The sequence below is a fragment of the Bufo bufo genome, chromosome 4 (genome assembly GCF_905171765.1).
Source record: "Bufo bufo chromosome 4, aBufBuf1.1, whole genome shotgun sequence".
In the NCBI taxonomy this organism is placed as follows: domain Eukaryota; kingdom Metazoa; phylum Chordata; class Amphibia; order Anura; family Bufonidae; genus Bufo; species Bufo bufo.
In genome coordinates, this window is record NC_053392.1 from 149,378,510 (window position 1) to 149,398,225 (window position 19,716).

Genomic DNA, 19,716 nt, shown 5'->3' on the forward strand with positions numbered 1-19,716 from the left:
GGGAGCCAAACGTGCCCGGGGTAGACCACCCGCTTCGTAGGAGCCTACCAGCCCGGAAAATAGAGGTGCAGGAGTTCACGGAGCCAGCGGTAGCAGGCAGTCAGCACGTAATGTTGGGGGAAAATTGCCATAGTTGGCAGTGTGGCAATTTTTTGTTAGGCCGCTGTAGGAGGTGAACATGGCCATTTGCTGAATTTGTGGGGAGAAGGTGAAGCGCGGCCAGGGTGCCAATGTGGCACCATGGCCCTGCATCAAAACATGCAGCATCACCATAAAGTGGCCTGGGAGAACTGTGGCTTCGATGTGATGGTCCAGCCTGTTGCAGCAACTGCTGCATCACCCAGTGGCATGCACCCAATTTCATGCAGTCAAGGCTCCACCACCTCAGCCGAAGGGAGCTGTCTGTCCTTTCCATCATCTGCTGGTTATGATGCTCCTGCTCCTCCTACTCCTCGTCAGTCATTCTGTCAGCAATAAATCACAAAAACGATTGCTAAGAAACAACAGTATGCGTGCACTCATCCAATGGCGCAGAAGCTGAACGTGCTCCTGGCCAAGTGGCTGGTGCTGCAGTCCCTCCCTTTCCAAGTGGTGGACTCTGCACCTTTCAGAGAACTGAGGGCTTGTGCCGAGCCGAGGTGGAGAGTCCCAAGCCATCATTTCTTTGCCAAAAAGGCAGTACCAGCCCTGCACACATATGTAGAACAGAAGGTGGGCCAGTCCTTAAGCCTGTTGGTGTCTGCCAAAGTGCACGGGAGTGCCGACGTGTGGAGCTGTAACTACGGTCAAGGACAATATATGTCCTTTATGGCCCACTGGGTGAATGTGGTTACTGTCCAGCCACACCAGCAACTTAGCCAGGTGACGCCGCTTCCGCCTTCACGTTCTCAAGCCGCTGGTCCTGCGACAATGTTCGCCTCTGCCTCCTCATCCTCCACTGTGTCCTCAGCCTCCACTGTAGGAACAATTCACAGTGCTCCACCAGCATACCACATGTGCAGGGCACGTCTGTGATACGCTGTTATGCATCTTGTTTTCTTGGGCGAACCGAGTCAAGCAGGGGAGGAACTGCTCCGCATCCTTCATCAAGAAATCGAATCCTGGCTTTCTCCTCGACAACTCAAAATCGGAAATATGGTGACCGACAACTTGAACTAGAGGAGGAGGAAGAGCAGGAGGAGGAGAAAATTTGAGGACAAGCAATGTGTAGAGAAATGGGTGGTTTTTCTACACAGGTGACCGAAAAGGAGTAGCAGCCGGAGAAGCTACAGGGTAATGTGGAAGATGAGGCAGATGACCCAGACACACCATGGCAGTATGCAGTGGAGATGAAGGCAGAGAGGAAGAGCTTGTTAAGAGCTCATTTCCATCCCTTTCTTTTTTACTATCTATATGTACCATGCTGCTTATGGCAATAAGGTGAAGATTTATTAGCATCAAAAAGTGAATTCTGATCCACTTCTTCTACTTGGATGTATGTTGTTATTTGCAGAAAATGAGGTATAGTCACTCACTAACGATCATTCATTCAATAATTGATTCACATATTTTATTTTAGCTTGATTGTGATGTATTGCTATTGTTCATAGTGTATAGAATTATTTTCCACTCCATACGCTCCAATACACTAAACTATACAGTCTCTTAATACAGGAGAAGTTTTGCAGTGATTTGATGTTTTACTTGTAGTAGACTTTTGATACTGGACAGGAGTTGTCATCAATCGAGACAAAAGCTCAGTGGTCAACTGGACTCTTAATCCTTTAATTGTGGAGATCACCATTCTAGGTATTTCCAGTGTGGAATTCATGTTCACTTAAATGTATTGAGTTTTTTAAGGAGCCACTGTGATTATCAGATGGACGATATGAAAGCGTACTCATCTTTGTGTTCAGACTTGAATGTTTTCTAAGTTTTGGTGGTATGTTTTTCAGAAGTTGCAGGAAGTGTATCCTAAAATTCTTTCCAAAAAACCCATACAAGAAAGGGTTCAAACAACTGTTAAAGTAGGCAATACAAATGGTAATAGGCATCCCTGTGTCTACAATGTCTTCAAAATGACAGTTGTCTATTATTTCCATCTGAATTAAAATATCAAACAGAGTAAAAACTTGATGTGGGAGCCAACAGAAGAAGAAAACCAGAACAATGGCCACAATCATCTTAAAGATATCGTCATTCCTGGTCCTGCCTCTCTGACCATGGAAGGTGGTCTTCAGTGTCTTGCCAATTAATGTGTAGCTTGTTAAAATGATCAAAAAGGGAATAAAGAAACCAAGAACATTCTTTGTTATGTTCATCCCGATCAAAGCAGTTCGAGAAGAGTTGGATGAATAGTAGAAAGCACACACTGTTATGTTATTCTTGAGGGGTACTGTTGTACGATAGATAAAAGTAGGTAGGCTTGCGAGACATGCAATAACCCATATAGAGATACAAATCATCTTAGCAACCATTATTGTTCGTCGAATACGAGATATCATTGGATGGACAATGGCTATATAGCGGTCAATGCTGAGGCATGTAAGTAAAAATACAGAGGTATATAAATTTAAAGTGATTGCTGCTGCAGACAGCTTGCACAAGAAGTTGCCGAAAGGCCAGTTATAATGCATGGCGGTGTATGCTGCCCATAATGGTAGCGTGATCACAAAACATAAATCAGCAATAGCTAAATTCATTAAAAAAATGCTGGCCACTGTCTTCATCTTCATATAACAGTAAATCACAATAACAACAAGACTGTTCCCAAAGACTCCTATAATAAATATTGTGCTGTAGATTATTGGAACAGCAATAAATATGTAATTGTGCCTTCCCGCTGTGGAGCAATCAACTTCCACGTGATATGTAGACATGTTCTGCATCTGGAGATGTGTATGACGGCTTGCCTCTCTCCTCTTAAACCTGAAAAATAAGTACACATAAGAACTTAATTACTTTGTGTTTGTATATAGCTGAATTAGATGGTGCTATTACTATATATTTAACCCCTTCAGGACCCTGGCATATTTCATCTTAAGGACCAGGCCATTTTTTGCAATTCCCTTTGCAATGTGTTACAATACTTCTGTATTCTAAAGCATTGGCTGTAAGTGTATTACCAGTGTAATACACTTACAGCCTGCCTGCCTGTGAGATCCACGGGGCTGGATCTCACAGGCTGTCACGGAAGGCAGCCACGATGCTTAAGGAAGGCATCAGGCCTCCTTCCATGCCATCGGGTCCCTGTCACAGCAGTGCAGGGACCCCATGGCAGCTCCGATCCCCGCATGGACAGCGCACTGCCATGGTCAGCGTGGACAGCGGCACATGAAGGGTTAATGCGCCGGTATCAGTGTTTTCACCGATGCCGGCGTATGCAGCAGGGGTCCGGCTATCAGTGACTGCTGGACCCCTGCCGCGGATAGGACGGGCGCAGCTCCTGCACCCGCCCGATCACAGCTCCTTCCATGTACGGCGCTGGTCCTTAAAGAGGACCTTTCACCGATTCTTACCCTATGAACTAAGTATACAGACATGTAGAGCGGCGCCCGGGGATCTCTCTGCACTTACTATTATCCCCGGGCGCCGCTCCGTTCTCCTGCTATGCCCTCTGGTATCTCCGTTCCCTAAGTTATGGTAGGCGGAGTCTGCCCTAGCGCTGGCCAATCGCATTGCAGAGCTCACAGCCTGGGAGAAAATAACCTCCCAGGCTGTGAGCTCTGCGCTGCAATTGGCCAGCGCTAGGGCAGACTCCGCCTACCATAACTTAGGGACTGGTATCTCCGCCTACTATAACTTAGTGAGCGGAGATACCGGAGGGCATAGCAGGAGAACGGAGCGGCGCCCGGGGATAATAGTAAGTGCAGTGAGATCCCCGGGCGCCGCTCTACATATCTGTATAGTTAGTTCATAGGGTAAGAATCGGTGAAAGGTCCTCTTTAAGTCACAGACATCTTTGCCGTACATGTATGCCGCGGGTCCTCTACGGGTTAAAAGCATTTACTTGTGTGACCATCATCTTAGATACAATGCAATAATTTGTAATAGAAAGTTAGGGTTATCATTAGAGATGAGCGAATCGAAGCTGACGAAATGGAATTTGTTACAAATTTCAGGAACAATTCTATTTGCACCGAATGTGAATTTCCTCGCGCTTCGTGGTAACGAATCACATTTTTCCTAAAATGGCTTCTGCACGTGTGAGGACATGGAGAAAGGAACTCTGGGAAGGCGGGATCACCCATACTGACATGCATGCAGCCAATCAGCAGCCAGCCAGCCCTGTGATGTACAGTAACAGCCCTATAAATACGGCAGCCATCTTATATTCTGCCATTCACCAGCGTACTTAGTGCAGGGAGAGACGTGTCTGCAGGTGCTAGAAAAAAAACGTCATTGTTAGGGATGAGCGAACCCGAACTGTATAGTTCGGGTTCGTACCGAATTTTGGGGTGTCCGTGACACGGACCCGAACACGAACATTTTCGTAAAAGTCTGGGTTCGGGTTCGGTGTTCGTCGCTTTCTTGGCGCTTTTTGAAAGGCTGCAAAGCAGCCAATCAACAAGCGTCATACTACTTGCCCCAAGAGGCCATCACAGCCATGCCTACTATTGGCATGGCTGTGATTGGCCAGTGCAGCATGTGACCCAGCCTCTATTTAAGCTGGAGTCACGTAGCGCCGCACGTTACTCTGCTCTGATCAGTGTAGGGAGAGGTTGCAGCTGCTGTTATGGCGAGATTAGGCAGTGATTAACTCAGCAAAAACACTTAATTCAGTGATCGATCTACAGCTGTGGATCATTGAACTGCTGCTATTTAATTGCTCACTGTTTTTAGGCTGCCCAGAGCATTTTTATGTCACTTTTTTCTTGGGTGATCGGCGGCCATTTTGTGGCTTGTGGTGCGCCAGCACAAGCTGCCACCAAGTCCATTTAACCATCAATAGTGTGGTTATTTTTTTGCTATATCCTACATCAGGGGCTTGGCTGTGCTTGCTATTTTATTGAGGGGTGAAATACAATTGCCAAAATAGCAGTACCCTAAATCAATTGTAATACTGTCTGCTGTCTGGCAAAGGATATATTTTTGTTCTGGGTTGAAATACAATTCCCAAGTTAGCAATTCCCTAAATCAGTGGTTTCTGCTGTATCAGGCCAAGTTTAAATCGATCCATAAAAGGGTATATTAGATTTAAGGTGCGGATAGTGTCATCCTCAATAACTTCACACGCTACCGTGCATTTCCAAGTTTAATTCTGTCCGTAAACGTATAACTGTCACCCAGCGTCTAAATAATAGGCCTAAAATTTATATTCAGCTAAATCTGTGTTTATTGCTGAGGCTGGTCAATTCATTTAGTGTCCGCCAAAGCACAGTTTTTGTTCTGCGTTGAAATACAATTCCCAACTTAGCAATTCCCTAAATCGTGTGGTTTCTGCTGTATCAGGCCAAGTTTAAATCGATCCATAAAAGGGTATATTAGATTGAAGGTGCGGATAGTGTCATCCTCAATAACTTCACACGCTACCGTGCATTTCCAAGTTTAATTCTGTCCGTAAACGTATACCTGTCACCCAGTGCCTAAATAATAGGACTAAAATTTATATTCAGCTAAATCTGTGTTTATTGCTGAGGCTGGTCAATTCATTTAGTGTCCGCCAAAGCACAGTTTTTGTTCTGGGTTGAAATACAATTCCCAACTTAGCAATTCCCTAAATCAGTGGTTTCTGCTGTATCAGGCCTACTTTGAATATATATATAAAAGGGTATATTAGATTGAAGGTGCGGATAGGGTCATCCTCAATAACTTCACACGCTACCGTGCATTTCCAAGTCTTATTCTGTCCGTAAACGTATACCTGTCATCCAGCGCCTAAATAATAGGCCTAAAATTTATATTCAGCTAAATCTGTGTTTATTGCGGAGGCTGGTCAATTCATTTAGTGTCTGCCAAAGCACAGTTTTTGTTCTGGGTTGAAATACAATTCCCAACTTAGCAATTCCCTAAATCAGTGGTTTCTTCTGTATCAGGCCTACTTTAAATCTATCCATAAAAGGGTATATTAGATTGAAGGTGCGGATAGGGTCATTCTCAATAACTTCACACGCTACCGTGCATTTCCAAGTCTAATTCTGTCCGTAAACGTATACCTGTCATCCAGGGCCTAAATACTAGGCCTACAATTTATATTCAGCTAAATCTGTCGTTACTGCTGTGCCTGTATTAGTGTAATACGGTACCTAAATAGATAGCCAGATAGTGTTAGGTGTCTGTAAAAAAAGGCCTGAATTTGAATTCAATACATTGGGCCAAATTTTTTTTTTCTTATTGTGGTGAACAGTAAAATTGAGGAAAACATCTAGTAAGGGACGCGGACATGGTCGTGGTGGTGTTAGTGGACCCTCTGGTGCTGGGAGAGGACGTGGTCGTTCTGCCACAGCCACATGTCGTAGTGAACCAACTACCTCAGGTCCCAGTAGCCGCCAGAATTTACAGCGATATTTGGTGGGGCCCAATGCCGTTCTAAGGATGGTAAGGCCTGAGCAGGTACAGGCATTAGTCAATTGGGTGGCCAACAGTGGATCCAGCACGTTCACATTATCTCCCACCCAGTTTTCTGCAGAAAGCGCACAGATGGCGCCTGAAAACCAAGCCCATCAATCTGTCACATCACCCCCATGCATATCAGGGAAACTGTCTGAGCCTCAAGTTATGCAGCAGTCTCTTATGCTGTTTGAAGACTCTGCTGCCAGGGTTTCCCAAGGGCATCCAGCTAGCCCTTCCCCAGCGGTGGAAGACATAGAATGCACTGACGCACAACCACTTATGTTTCCTGATGATGAGGACATGGGAATACCACCTCAGCACGTCTCTGATGATGACGAAACACAGGTGCCAACTGCTGCGTCTTTCTGCAGTGTGCAGACTGAACAGGAGGTCAGGGAGGAAGACTGGGTGGAAGACGATGCAGGGGACGATGAGGTCCTAGACCCCACATGGAATGAAGGTCGTGCCACTGACTTTCACAGTTCGGAGGAAGAGGCAGTGGTGAGACCGAGCCAACAGCGTAGCAAAAGAGGGAGCAGTGGGCAAAAGCAGAACACCCGCCGCCAAGAGACTCCGCCTGCTACTGACCGCCGCCATCTGGGACCGAGCACCCCAAAGGCAGCTTCGAGGAGTTCCCTGGCATGGCACGTCTTCAAACAATGTGCTGACGACAAGACCCGAGTGGTTTGCACGCTGTGCCATCAGAGCCTGAAGTGAGGCATTAACGTTCTGAACCTTAGCACAGCCTGCATGACCAGGCACCTGCATGCAAAGCATGAACTGCAGTGGAGTAAACACCTTAAAAACAAGGAACTCACGCAGGCTCCCCCTGCTACCTCTTCTGCTGCTGCCGCCTCGGCCTCTTCCTCCGCCTCTGGAGGAACGTTGGCACCTGCCGCCCAGCAAACAGGGGATGTACCACCAACACCACCACCTCCGTCATCAAGCATCTCAACCATGTCACACGGCAGCGTTCAGCTCTCCATCTCACAAACATTTAAGAGAAAGTGTAAATTCCCACCTAGCCACCCTCGATCACTGGCCCTGAATGCCAGCATTTCTAAACTACTGGCCTATGAAATGCTGTCATTCAGGCTGGTGGACACAAACAGCTTCAAACAGCTCATGTCGCTTGCTGTCCCACAGTATATTGTTCCCAGCCGTCACTACTTCTCCAAGAGAGCCGTGCCTTCCCTGCACAACCAAGTATCCGATAAAATCAAGTGTGCACTGCGCAACGCCATCTGTGGCAAGGTCCACCTAACCACAGATACGTGGTCCAGTAAGCACAGCCAGGGATGCTATATCTCCCTAACTGCACACTGGGTAAATGTAGTGGCGGCTGGGCCCCAGGCGGAGAGCTGTTTGGCGCACGTCCTTCCGCCGCCAAGGATCGCAGGGCAACATTCTTTGCCTCCTGTTGCCTCCTCCTCCTACTCGGCTTCCTCCTCCTCTTCTTCCACCTGCTCATCCAGTCAGCCACACACCTTCACCACCAACTTCAGCACAGCCCGGGGTAAACGTCAGCAGGCCATTCTGAAACTCATATGTTTGGGGGACAGGCCCCACACCGCACAGGAGTTGTGGCGGGGTATAGAACAACAGACCGACGAGTGGTTGCTGCCGGTGAGCCTCAAGCCTGGCCTGGTGGTGTGCGATAATGGGCGAAATCTCGTTGCAGCTCTGGGACTAGCCGGTTTAACGCACATCCCTTGCCTGGCGCATGTGCTGAATTTGGTGGTGCAGAAGTTAATTCACAACTACCCCGACATGTCAGAGCTGCTGCATAAAGTGCGGGCCGTCTGTGCGCTTCCGGCGTTCACATCCTGCCGCTGCTCGCCTGTCTGCGCTACAGCGTAACTTCGGCCTTCCCGCTCACCGCCTCATATGCGACGTGCCCACCAGGTGGAACTCCACCTTGCACATGCTGGACAGACTGTGCGAGCAGCAGCAGGCCATAGTGGAGTTTCAGCTGCAGCACGCACGGGTCAGTCGCACTGCGGAACAGCACCACTTCACCACCAATGACTGGGCCTCCATGCGAGACCTGTGTGCCCTGTTGCGCTGTTTCGAGTACTCCACCAACATGGCCAGTGGCGATGACGCCGTTATCAGCGTTACAATACCACTTCTATGTCTCCTTGAGAAAACACTTAGGGCGATGATGGAAGAGGAGGTGGTCCAGGAGGAGGAGGAAGAGGGGTCATTTTTAGCACTTTCAGGCCAGTCTCTTAGAAGTGACTCAGAGGGAGTTTTTTTGCAACAGCAGAGGCCAGGTACAAATGTGGCCAGCCAGGGCCCACTACTGGAGGACGAGGAGGACGAGGATGAGGAGGAGGTGGAGGAGGATGAGGATGAAGCATGTTCACAGCGGGGTGGCACCCAACGCAGCTCGGGCCCATCACTGGTGCGTGGCTGGGGGGAAACGCAGGATGATGACGATAAGCCTCCCACAGAGGACAGCTTGTCCTTACCTCTGGGCAGCCTGGCACACATGAGCGACTACATGCTGCAGTGCCTGCGCAACGACAGCAGAGTTGCCCACATTTTAACGTGTGCGGACTACTGGGTTGCCACCCTGCTGGATCCATGGTACAAAGACAATGTGCCCACCTTACTTCCTGCACTGGAGCGTGATAGGAAGATGCGCGAGTACAAGCGCACATTGGTAGACGCGCTACTAAGAGCATTCCCAAATGTCACAGGGGAACAAGTGGAAGCCCAAGGCGAAGGCAGAGGAGGTGCAAGAGGTCGCCAACGCAGCTGTGTCACGGCCAGCTCTTCTGAGGGCAGGGTTAGCATGGCAGAGATGTGGAAAAGTTTTGTCAACACGCCACAGCTAACTGCACCACCACCTGATACGGAACGTGTTAGCAGGAGGCAACATTTCACTAACATAGTGGAACAGTACGTGTGCACACCCCTCCACGTACTGACTGATGGTTCGGCCCCATTCAACTTCTGGGTCTCCAAATTGTCCACGTGGCCAGAGCTAGCCCTTTATGCCTTGGAGGTGCTGGCCTGCCCGGCGGCCAGCATTTTGTCTGAACGTCCATTCAGCACGGCAGGGGGCGTCATTACAGACAAACGCAGCCGCCTGTCTACAGCCAATGTGGACAAGCTGACGTTCATAAAAATGAACCAGGCATGGATCCCACAGGACCTGTCCATCCCTTGTGCAGATTAGACATTAACTACCTCCCCTTAACCATATATTATTGTACTCCAGCGCACCTCCTCATTCAATCCTATTTTTATTTTCATTTTACCATTATATTGCGGGACAACCCAAAGTTGAATGAACCTCTCCTCTGTCTGGGTGCCGGGGCCTAAAAATATCTGACAGTGGCCTGTTCCAGTGTTGGGTGACGTGAAGCATGATTCTCTGCTATAACATGAAGCCTGAATCTCTGCTATGGGACCTCTCTCCTCTGTCTGGGTGCCGGGGCCAAAATATCTGACAATGGACTGTTCCAGTTTTGACTGACGTGAAGCCTGATTCTCTGCTATGACATGAAGACTGATTCTCTGCTGACATGAAGCCTGAATCTCTGTTATGGGACCTCTCTCCTCTGTCTGGGTGCCGGGGCCTAAATATATGACAATGGACTGTTCCAGTTTTGGCTGACGTGAAGCCTGATTCTCTGCTATGACATGAAGACTGATTCTCTGCTGACATGAAGCCTGAATCTCTGTTATGGGACCTCTCTCCTCTGTCTGGGTGCCGGGTGCTAAATATATGACAATGGACTGTTCCAGTTTTGGCTGACGTGAAGCCTGATTCTCTGCTATGACATGAAGACTGATTCTCTGCTGACATGAAGCCTGAATCTCTGTTATGGGACCTCTCTCCTCTGTCTGGGTGCCGGGGCCTAAATATATGACAATGGACTGTTCCAGTTTTGGCTGACGTGAAGCCTAATTCTCTGCTATGACATGAAGACTGATTCTCTGCTGACATGAAGCCTGAATCTCTGTTATGGGACCTCTCTCCTCTGTCTGGGTGCCGGGGCCTAAATATATGACAATGGACTGTTCCAGTTTTGGCTGACGTGAAGCCTGATTCTCTGCTATGACATGAAGACTGATTCTCTGCTGAAATGAAGCCTGATTCTCTGCTATGGGACCTCTCTCCAATTGATATTGGTTAATTTTTATTTATTTTATTTTTATTTTTATTAATTTTCCTATCCACATTTGTTTGCAGGGGATTTAACTACATTTTGCTGCCTTTTGCAGCCCTCTAGCCCTTTCCTGGGCTGTTTTACAGCCTTTTTAGTGCCGAAAAGTTCGGGTCCCCATTGACTTCAATGGGGTTCGGGACGCAGTTCGGGTCGGGTTCGGATCCCGAACCCGCACATTTCCGGGAAGTTCGGCCGAACTTCTCGAACCCGAACATCCAGGTGTTCGGTCAACTCTAGTCATTGTGCTAAAAAACAAAAAACGATTTACAAGTGCAGGGAAAGATTATTTAAGGTGTAGGAAAAGGATAGGGAATAATCATATTACTGCATTTCTGTTGAACAGGGTTCAGTCAGGGAGGTGACAACCTGGGTAATAGGAACAATCCTATTACACCTTGCTGCACTGACTGGGGACCCAAATTACCATTATACAGCTCTGTAATTCCAGCAAACCGTTCTTATTAGGGTGCAAGTGCTATTTGATACAGGCATTAACAGGGTTTATTACAAGAAAATATTTCTACACTTTATTTGCCCTTGTGCGGTGCAGTTATATGTTCTAAAGCATTTTTGGCTTGTATTAGTGGGAAAAAAATAACTTATCAGCCGTTGTGTGGTGAAAGTGTATTAGTGGCAAAAATAAAATATATTTGACGCTCAGCGGTGCAGTTATATGTTTTAAAGTCCTTTTTCCCGTGTATTAGTAGAATAAGGAAAAATATCTTTGCTGCTCTGCGGTGCAGTGAGATATTTTACAGCCCAGTTAGCTGTGTATTAGTGGCGATATACACTGCTCAAAAAAATAAAGGGAACACTTAAACAACACAATGTAACTCCAAGTCAATCACACTTCTGTGAAATCAAACTGTCCACTTAGGAAGCAACACTGAGTGACAATCAATTTCACATGCTGTTGTGCAAATGGGATAGACAATAGGTGGAAATTATAGGCAATTAGCAAGACACCCCCAATAAATGAGTGGTTCTGCAGGTGGTGATCACAGACCACTTCTCAGTTCCTATGCTTCCTGCCTGATGTTTTGGTCACTTTTGAATGCTGGCGGTGCTTTCACTCTAGTGGTACCATGAGACGGAGTCTACAACCCACACAAGTGGCTCAGGTAGTGCAGCCTATCCAGGATGGCACATCAATGCGAGCTGTGGCAAGAAGGTTTGCTGTGTCTGTCAGCGTAGTGTCCAGAGCATGGAGGCGCTACCAGGAGACAGGCCAGTACATCGGGAGACGTGGAGGAGGCCGTAGGAGGGCAACAACCCAGCAGCAGGACCGCTACCTCCGCCTTTGTGCAAGGAGGAACAGGAGGAGCACTGCCAGAGCCCTGCAAAAGGACCTCCAGCAGGCCAGAAATGTGCATGTGTCTGCTCAGAAACAGACTCCATGAGGGTGATATGAGGGCCAGACGTCCACAGGTGGGGGTTGTGCTTACAGCCCAACACCGTGCAGGATGTTTGGCATTTGCCAGAGAACACCAAGATTGGCAAATTCGCCACTGGCGCCCTGTGCTCTTCACAGATGAAAGCAGGTTCACACTGAGCACATGTGACAGACGTGACAGAGTCTTGAGACGCCGTGGAGAACGTTCTGCTGCCTCTAACATCCTCCAGCATGACCGGTTTGGCATTGGGTCAGTAATGGTGTGGGGTGGCATTTCTTTGGAGGGCCGCACAGCCCTCCTTGTGCTCGCCAGAGGTAGCCTGACTGCTATTAGGTACCGAGATGAGATCCTCAGACCCCTTGTGAGACCATATGCTGGTGCTGTTGGCCCTGGGTTCCTCCTAATGCAAGACAATGCTAGACCTCATGTGGCTGGAGTGTGTCAGCAGTTCCTGCAAGACAAAGGCATTGATGCTATGGACTGGCCCGTCTGTTCCCCAGACCTGAATCCAATTGAGCACATCTGGGACATCATGTCTCGCTCTATCCACCAACGTCACGTTGCACCACAGACTGTCCAGGAGTTGGCAGATGCTTTAGTCCAGGTCTGGGAGGAGATCCCTCAGGAGACCGTCCGCCACCTCATCAGGAGCATGCACAGGCGTTGTAGGGAGGTCATACAGGCACGTGGAGGTCACACACACTACTGAGTCTCATTTTGACTTGTTTTAAGGACATTACATCAAAGTTGGATCAGCCTGTAGTGTGTTTTTCCACTTTACTTTTGAGGGTGACTCCAAATCCAGACCTCCATGGGTTGAAAATTTGATTTCCATTTTTTTATTTTTGTGTGATTTTGTTGTCAGCACATTCAACTATGTAAAGAACAAAGTATTTCAGAAGAATATTTAATTAATTCAGATCTAGGATGTGTTATTTTTGTGCTCCCTTTATTTTTTTGAGCAGTGTACAAATATATTCACCGTTCATCATTGCACGTATCTGCTGAAAAGCCTTTTCTGTAAAAATAGAAAACGATTAGGACCTAACTGCCGTTCAGCGGTGCAGTGAGACATTGTACAGCCCAGTTTGCCGTGTATTACTGGCAAAATACAAATATATTCGTCTTTTGTCGTTGCATTAATCTGCTGAAAAGCCTTTTGTGTAAGACTAGAAAAAAATAATTAGGGTCTAATTGCCGTTCAGCGGTGCAGTGAGATATTTTACAGCACAGTTTTCCATGTATTACTGGCGAAATACTAATATATTCGCCTTTCATTTTTGCACTTATCTGTTGAAAAGCCTTTTGTGTTGAAATAGAAAAAAATTAGGGCCTAATTGCCGTTCAGCGATGCAGTGAGATATTTTACAGTCCAGTTTGCCATGTATTACGGCAAAATACAAATATATTTGCTGTTCATGGTTGTACTTATCTGTCGAAAAGCCTTTTGTGTAAAAATTGAAAAAAAGTAGGGCCTAATTGCCATTCAGCGGTGCAGTGAGATATTTTACAGCCCAGTTTGCCGTGTATTACTGGTGAAATACAAATATATTCGCCTTTCATCATTGCACTTATCTGCTGAAAAGCCTTTTGTGTAAAAATAGAAAAAAATTTGGGCCTAATTGCCGTTCAGTGGTGCAGTGAGATATTTTACAGTCCAGTTTGCCGTGTATTACTGGCGAAATACAAATATATTTGTCGTTCATGGTTGTACTTATCTGTTAAAAAGCCTTTTGTGTAAAAATAGAAAAAAAGTAGGGCCTTATTGCTGTTCAGTGGTGCAGTGAGATATTTTACAACCCAGTTTGCTGTGTCTTACTGGCGAAATACAAATATATTCGCCGTCCTGTGTTGCACTTATTTGTTGAAAAGCCTTTTGTGCAAAAATAGAAAAGAATTAGGGCCTAATTGCCATTCTGCGGTGCAGTGAGATATAGAGATGTCGCGAACATAACATTTTCCATTTGCGAACGGCGAACGCGAATTTTCGCAAATGTTCGCGAACGGGCGATCCGCGATTGACTTCAATGGGCAGGCGAATTTTAAAACCCACAGGGACTCTTTCTGGCCACAATAGTGATGGAAAAGTTGTTTCAAGGGGACTAACACCTGGACTGTGGCATGCCGGAGGGGGATCCATGGCAAAACTCCCATGGAAAATTACGTAGTTGACGCAGAATCGGGTTTTAATCCATAAAGGGCATAAATCACCTAACATTTCTAAATTGTTTGGAATAACGTGCTTTAAAACATCATGTATGATGTTGTATCGATCAGGTAGTGTAACGGTTACGTCCGCTTCACAGTGACAGACCAAACTCCCTGTTTAAGGCACCGCAAACAGTCCATTTGCACAACCGCAAACTCCCCATTTGCACAAGGTTGGATACCAAGCTAGCCATGTCCCGTTCCTTGTCCTCACTGATGTCATTGAAGGTCTCTTCCTCCACCCAGCCACGTACAACACCAAGGGTCCCCAAAAGGTGACAACAAGCCCCCTGGGACGCCTGCTGTGGTTGGTCTTCCACCTCCTCAAAGCCACCTTCCTCCTCTGACTCCTCTTCTTCAGACTCCTCTCTCTGCGTTGCCTCTCTCTGCGTTATTATAAGGTGTGTTAAGTAGTACTATTCCTTTCAGTTTAATCCCTGTTACGTCCCCTATCAGGGGACGTGTATATGGCATCGATTTTAGGAACGGGGAGATGGAAAAATATGCTTGGTCGGTCCTCCTACTTCAAATTTGGGGCACTGCGCGTGCAATCTAATGTGCCGCCAGATAGTTGTGGTGTGTTATGTTGTTCTATTCTTATCGGTTTAATCCCTCTTACGTCCCCCTGGAACGCCTCGGACTCCACCAGCTTGTATGGTAAAAGCTGGCGGGCTAAGAGTTGAGACAAGCCAGCTGTCAGACGCCGGGCAAGGGGGTGACTTTGTGACATTGGCTTCTTACGCTCAAACATGTCCTTGACAGACACCTGACTGTGGGCAGATGAGCAGGAACTGCTCAAGGCAAGAGACGGAGTGGCGGATGGTTGAGAGGGGGCAAGGAGGACAGCAGTGGTTGATGTGGCTGAAGATGCTGGACCAGGAGGAGGATGGCGGCTTTGAGTTTGTGTGCTGCTTGTACTCATGTGTTGATCCCATAGGTGTTTGTGATGTGCGATTATGTGCCTTCGTAAAGCAGTTGTACCTAGGTGGGTGTTGGACTTCCCACGACTCAGTTTCTTTTGGCACAGGTTGCAAATGGCATCGCTGTTGTCAGAGGCAGACACACAAAAAAAATGCCACACTGCTGAGCTCTGCAATTACGGCATTCTGGTGGTGGCAACAGCATGCGTTGATTGGCGTGCTGTCTGGCTGACCCCGGGTGCCGATGCATGCTGTCTGACTGTGCCACTAGCTCCTTGCGACGACCTCCCCCTGCTTCCAACTCGTCTCCTCCTCCTCTCTGTCTCCCCATCAGAACTTTCCCCCTGTTCTTCTTCTCTTCGAGCGGGCACCCACGTGACATCCACGGACACATCGTCATCATCAACCGCTTCACTTGTATCTGACAACTCAGCAAAGGAAGCAGCAGCGGGTACAACATCATCATCATCATCACACCGTACGTCCATGTGTGTAATGCTGCCTGACTGAGACATATCCCTGTTATCTACATCCTCTGGCAATAATGGTTGCGCATCACTCATTTCTTCCAACTGATGTGTAAATAACTCCTCTGACAGATCAAGTGAAGCGGCTGTCGTAGTGTTGGTGGTGGTGGCAGGCGGGCGAGTGGTAACTTGAGAGGTGCCCAAAGCTGAGCTGGAGGAGGATGGTGCGTCAAGGTTCCGAGTGGAAGCTGTAGAAGATTGGGTGTCCTGTGTTAGCCAGTCAACTATGTCGAGTTCAGGGTACGTGGCCTCTGAACACTGGGCATTAGTCTAGGGCCAAAAGGAATCACAGCACCACGACCACGACAGCCCCTGCGGGGTGGCCTGCCTCTGCCTGTCATTTTTTTTAGATTAGTTAAGTTGTACTATGTGTGCAAGCTACTGTGACACAAGATATGAGTTGCGCTGAAGTGACACTATGCACTGCACTGGGCCTTAAACACACAAACACGTGTGTAACTGACTGCTATTTATTCAGCCAAAATAGTTTTTTTTTATTTAAATGGAATCGAATGTGACACCAGATATAAATGGCGCCGAAGTGACACTATGCACTGCACTAGGCCTTAAACACACAAACACGTGTGTAACTGACTGCTATTTATTCAGTCAAAATTGTTGTTTTTCTTTAAATGTAATCGAACGTGACACCAGATATGAGTTGCGCTGGTGACACTATGCACTTGCAGGGCTGTGAGCCTGACACACACGCTGGCAGGCAGGCAACTGCAATTTGATTACACAGGAAAAAAAAAAAAAAAAGCAGACTGATGTTCTAGCCCTAAAAAGGGCTTTTTGGGGTTCTGTCCTTACAGCAGAGATCAGATGAGTCCTTCAGGACTGCAGTGGACACTGAATACACTTGCCTAGCTATCGATTTCCCTATTAAATCAGCAGCAGCTACACTATCCCTCCTCTCACTAAGAATGCAGCTTCCGAATGAATCTAAAATGGATGCTGTCCAGGAGGTGGGAGGGTCTGGGAGGGAGGGTCTGCTGCTGATTGGCTGGAATGTGTCTGCTGACTGGGACGTACAGGGTCAAAGTTTACTCAATGATGATGTATAGGGGGCGGACCGAACATCACATATGTTCGCCCGCCGCGGCGAACGCGAACAAGCTATGTTCGCCGGTGAACTATTCGGGACATCTCTAGTGAGATATTTTACAGCCCAGTTTTCTGATTATTACTGGCGAAATACAAATATATATTAACCTTTCATCGTTGCACTTATCTGTTGAAAAGCCTTTTGAGTAAAAATAGAAAAGAATTTGGGCCTATTTGCCGTTAAGCTGTGCAGTGATATATTCTAAAGCCCTGTTTGCTGTTTATTAGTGGCGAAATAAAAAATATTTGATCTAACATTTGGTTATTTGATCTAACAGTATGTCAGGAACAGAAGTGCCAGGCCCTGCCCAGGGGAGTGGCAGAGGCCTAAATGTTTCTGGCGCAGGCAGAGGTCGCAGCAGAGTAAAGGTCACTTGGAGAGGCCTTAGTTCCCAGTGTCAGCTAGCAGTCATGTCGTGACCAGCAACCCAGCGATTCTTGAATGGTTGACTCGATCTTCGACTTAGTCGCAAGTGACATCAGACACCCCCAGCCAAGAGTCAGTGAGTTCGTCAGACACAACCATTAGTTAGCATGACCTGGGAGCAGACCCTGTGCCCTCACCTGTCCTCAACCTGACTCTGTCCTTTTCTATTCCCTCAGTATTATATGCTGTAGTCTCTGCTCCACTTTTCAGCAAGGAAGAGCTACTAGAGCACAGTTAGCAACTACTGCCCAGCCAAGATGTGGAGGAGACGTCCGCTGCTTACTCCGCTATGCGGGCAAGTAGTGATGAGGAGAGTGGCGTGGGAACTGGTGTTGAGAGTGGTCAGGCTCCTGACCCAGAGACGGTTGAGGAGGACATCAGTGACGTGCAGATACTACTCGATGATGATGATGTAGCTGATCGCACTTGGGAGCCGGCTGACGAAGGGGCTTCATCATCATCAGGAGAAGAGGGTGGCAGCTTGCCTGTGAGCCAGCAGTGTATCCAGCAAGTCGCTAGCGTAGCCAGGAGGCAGCAGGGTGGCAGCAGTGGGAGGTCAGGACGCCAAACGCGCCCGGGTTAGACTACCCGCTTTGTGGGAGCCTATCTGTCCGGGAAGTAGTGGTGCACGGGCTGAAGGAGGCAGCGGCGTTACCAATCAGTCAGTGCGTAGTGTTGGGGGTAAAATCACCTACTTGGCGGTGTGGCAGTTTTTTTTTTAAGCCACCGTAGGAGTTAAAACGTGGCAGTATGTAGAATCTGTGGGCAGAGGGTGAAGCGTGGCCAGGGTGTCAACATATGCAGCGTCGCCATAGTGTCCTCGGAGAACCGTGGCTCTGATGTGGTGGTCAATCCTGCCACAGCAACCGCTGCATCACCCACTGGCACTCACCAGGTTTCTGGCAGTCAAGGCTCCATGACCTCAGCTGAAGGAAGCTGTCTGCTCCTCCTACTCCTTGTCACGCAATCCATGAGCAATCAATCACTGAAGCGGTTGCCAAAAGAAAACAGTATGCGTGCACTCATCCAATGGCTCAGAAGCTGAATGTGCTCCTGTCAAAGTTGCTGGTGCTGCAGTCCCTCTCTTTCCAAGTGGCGAATCTGCACATTTCACAGAACTGATGGCTTGTGCCGAGCCGAGTTGGAGAGTCCCAAGCCGTTATTTCTTTGCCAAAAAGGCAGTACCAGCCCTGCACACACAGGAAGAACAGAAGGTGGGCCAGTCCTTGAGCCTGTTGGTGTCTGCCAAAGTGCACTGCAGTGCCGACCTGTGGAGTTATAACTAAGGTCAGGGAAAACACATGTCATTTATGGCCCACTGGGTGAATGTGGTATCTGCACAGCCACACCAGCAACTTGGCCGATTCCGCCTCCACGTTCCCACGCTGTTGGTCCAGAAAAAATGTCCGTCTCTGCCTTCTCATCCTCCACCATGTCCTCAGCCTCCACTGCAGGGACAATTCACAGTGCCCCTCCAGCATACCACATGTGCAGGACATGGCAGTGTCATGCTGTTCTGCACCTCGTTTTCCTGGGTGAACAGAGTCACACAGGGGAGGAACTGCTCCATGTCCTTCAGCAAGAAATTGAATCCTGGCTTTCTCCATAGTGACCGACATCGGGAAGAACATGGTGTCGGTGCTGCATCAAGGAGGGCTGAGCCAAGGAGGGCTGTTCAATCTGATTGTCAAGTGGTTCCTAAAGTCTTCCACCCATCTGCAAGACATCCTAAAAATGGCCAATAAACTTTTGATGCCCTTCAGCCACTCGTACACTGCAAAGCACACCCTCCTTGAGCTGCAGCGGCAGAACGGCATCCCCCAACGTAGTCTGATATTTTCACCCATTGGAATTCCACCCTCCATATGTTGGACCAACTGTACGAACAGAGAAAGGCCATCAATGATTTCCTGATGATCCAAGTGGACAGGAGTACTCCCCTGTGCAATTTTGATGTCAGCCAGTGCAGCTCATGCATGACACCTGCCGTTTGCTCAGGCCCTTTGAGGAGGCTACGTTATTTGTCAGTCGCCAGGACTACAGGATGAACAATGTCATTCAACTGCTTCATGTGCTGGAACAGATGCTGGTAAATATGCTGACACCTCCACACTATGTCGCATTACCACTCTGTGGGCTCCTCATGCTGCTGACACCACCACACTATGTCACCTTGCCACTCTGTTGCCTCCTGATGCTGCCCCCACCTCCACACTCAGTCATTGTGCCACTCTGCGGCCTTCTGATGCTGCCACCACCTACAGACTCTGTGATTTGGCCACTCTATGGTCTCCTCCTGCTGCTTCCATCTCACCACTATGTCACCTTGCCACTCTGTGGTCTCCTCATGCTGCTGACACCTTCACACTATGTCACCTTTCTACTCTGTGGTCTCTTCATGCTGCTGACACCTCTACA

At 48.0% G+C, this 19,716-nt stretch overlaps 1 protein-coding gene across 4 annotated transcripts in view; it reads right to left on the bottom strand.

Moving 5' to 3' along the window:
• AGTR1 (angiotensin II receptor type 1) overlaps positions 1-19,716 on the bottom strand; it is a 262,557-nt gene that overhangs the window by 70,386 nt on the left and 172,455 nt on the right. For 3 of the 4 annotated variants that reach the window (XM_040428039.1, XM_040428037.1, XM_040428038.1), the window contains one exon: positions 1,754-2,907. The exons of the other annotated variant lie outside the window; for it this stretch is intronic. In XM_040428039.1, coding sequence (XP_040283973.1) covers positions 1,785-2,867 — 1,083 coding nt within the window. In that variant the 5' untranslated portion in view covers positions 2,868-2,907 and the 3' untranslated portion in view covers positions 1,754-1,784. Of the gene's footprint in view, positions 1-1,753; positions 2,908-19,716 lie in introns of those variants that run through there. 4 annotated transcript variants of the gene reach the window in all.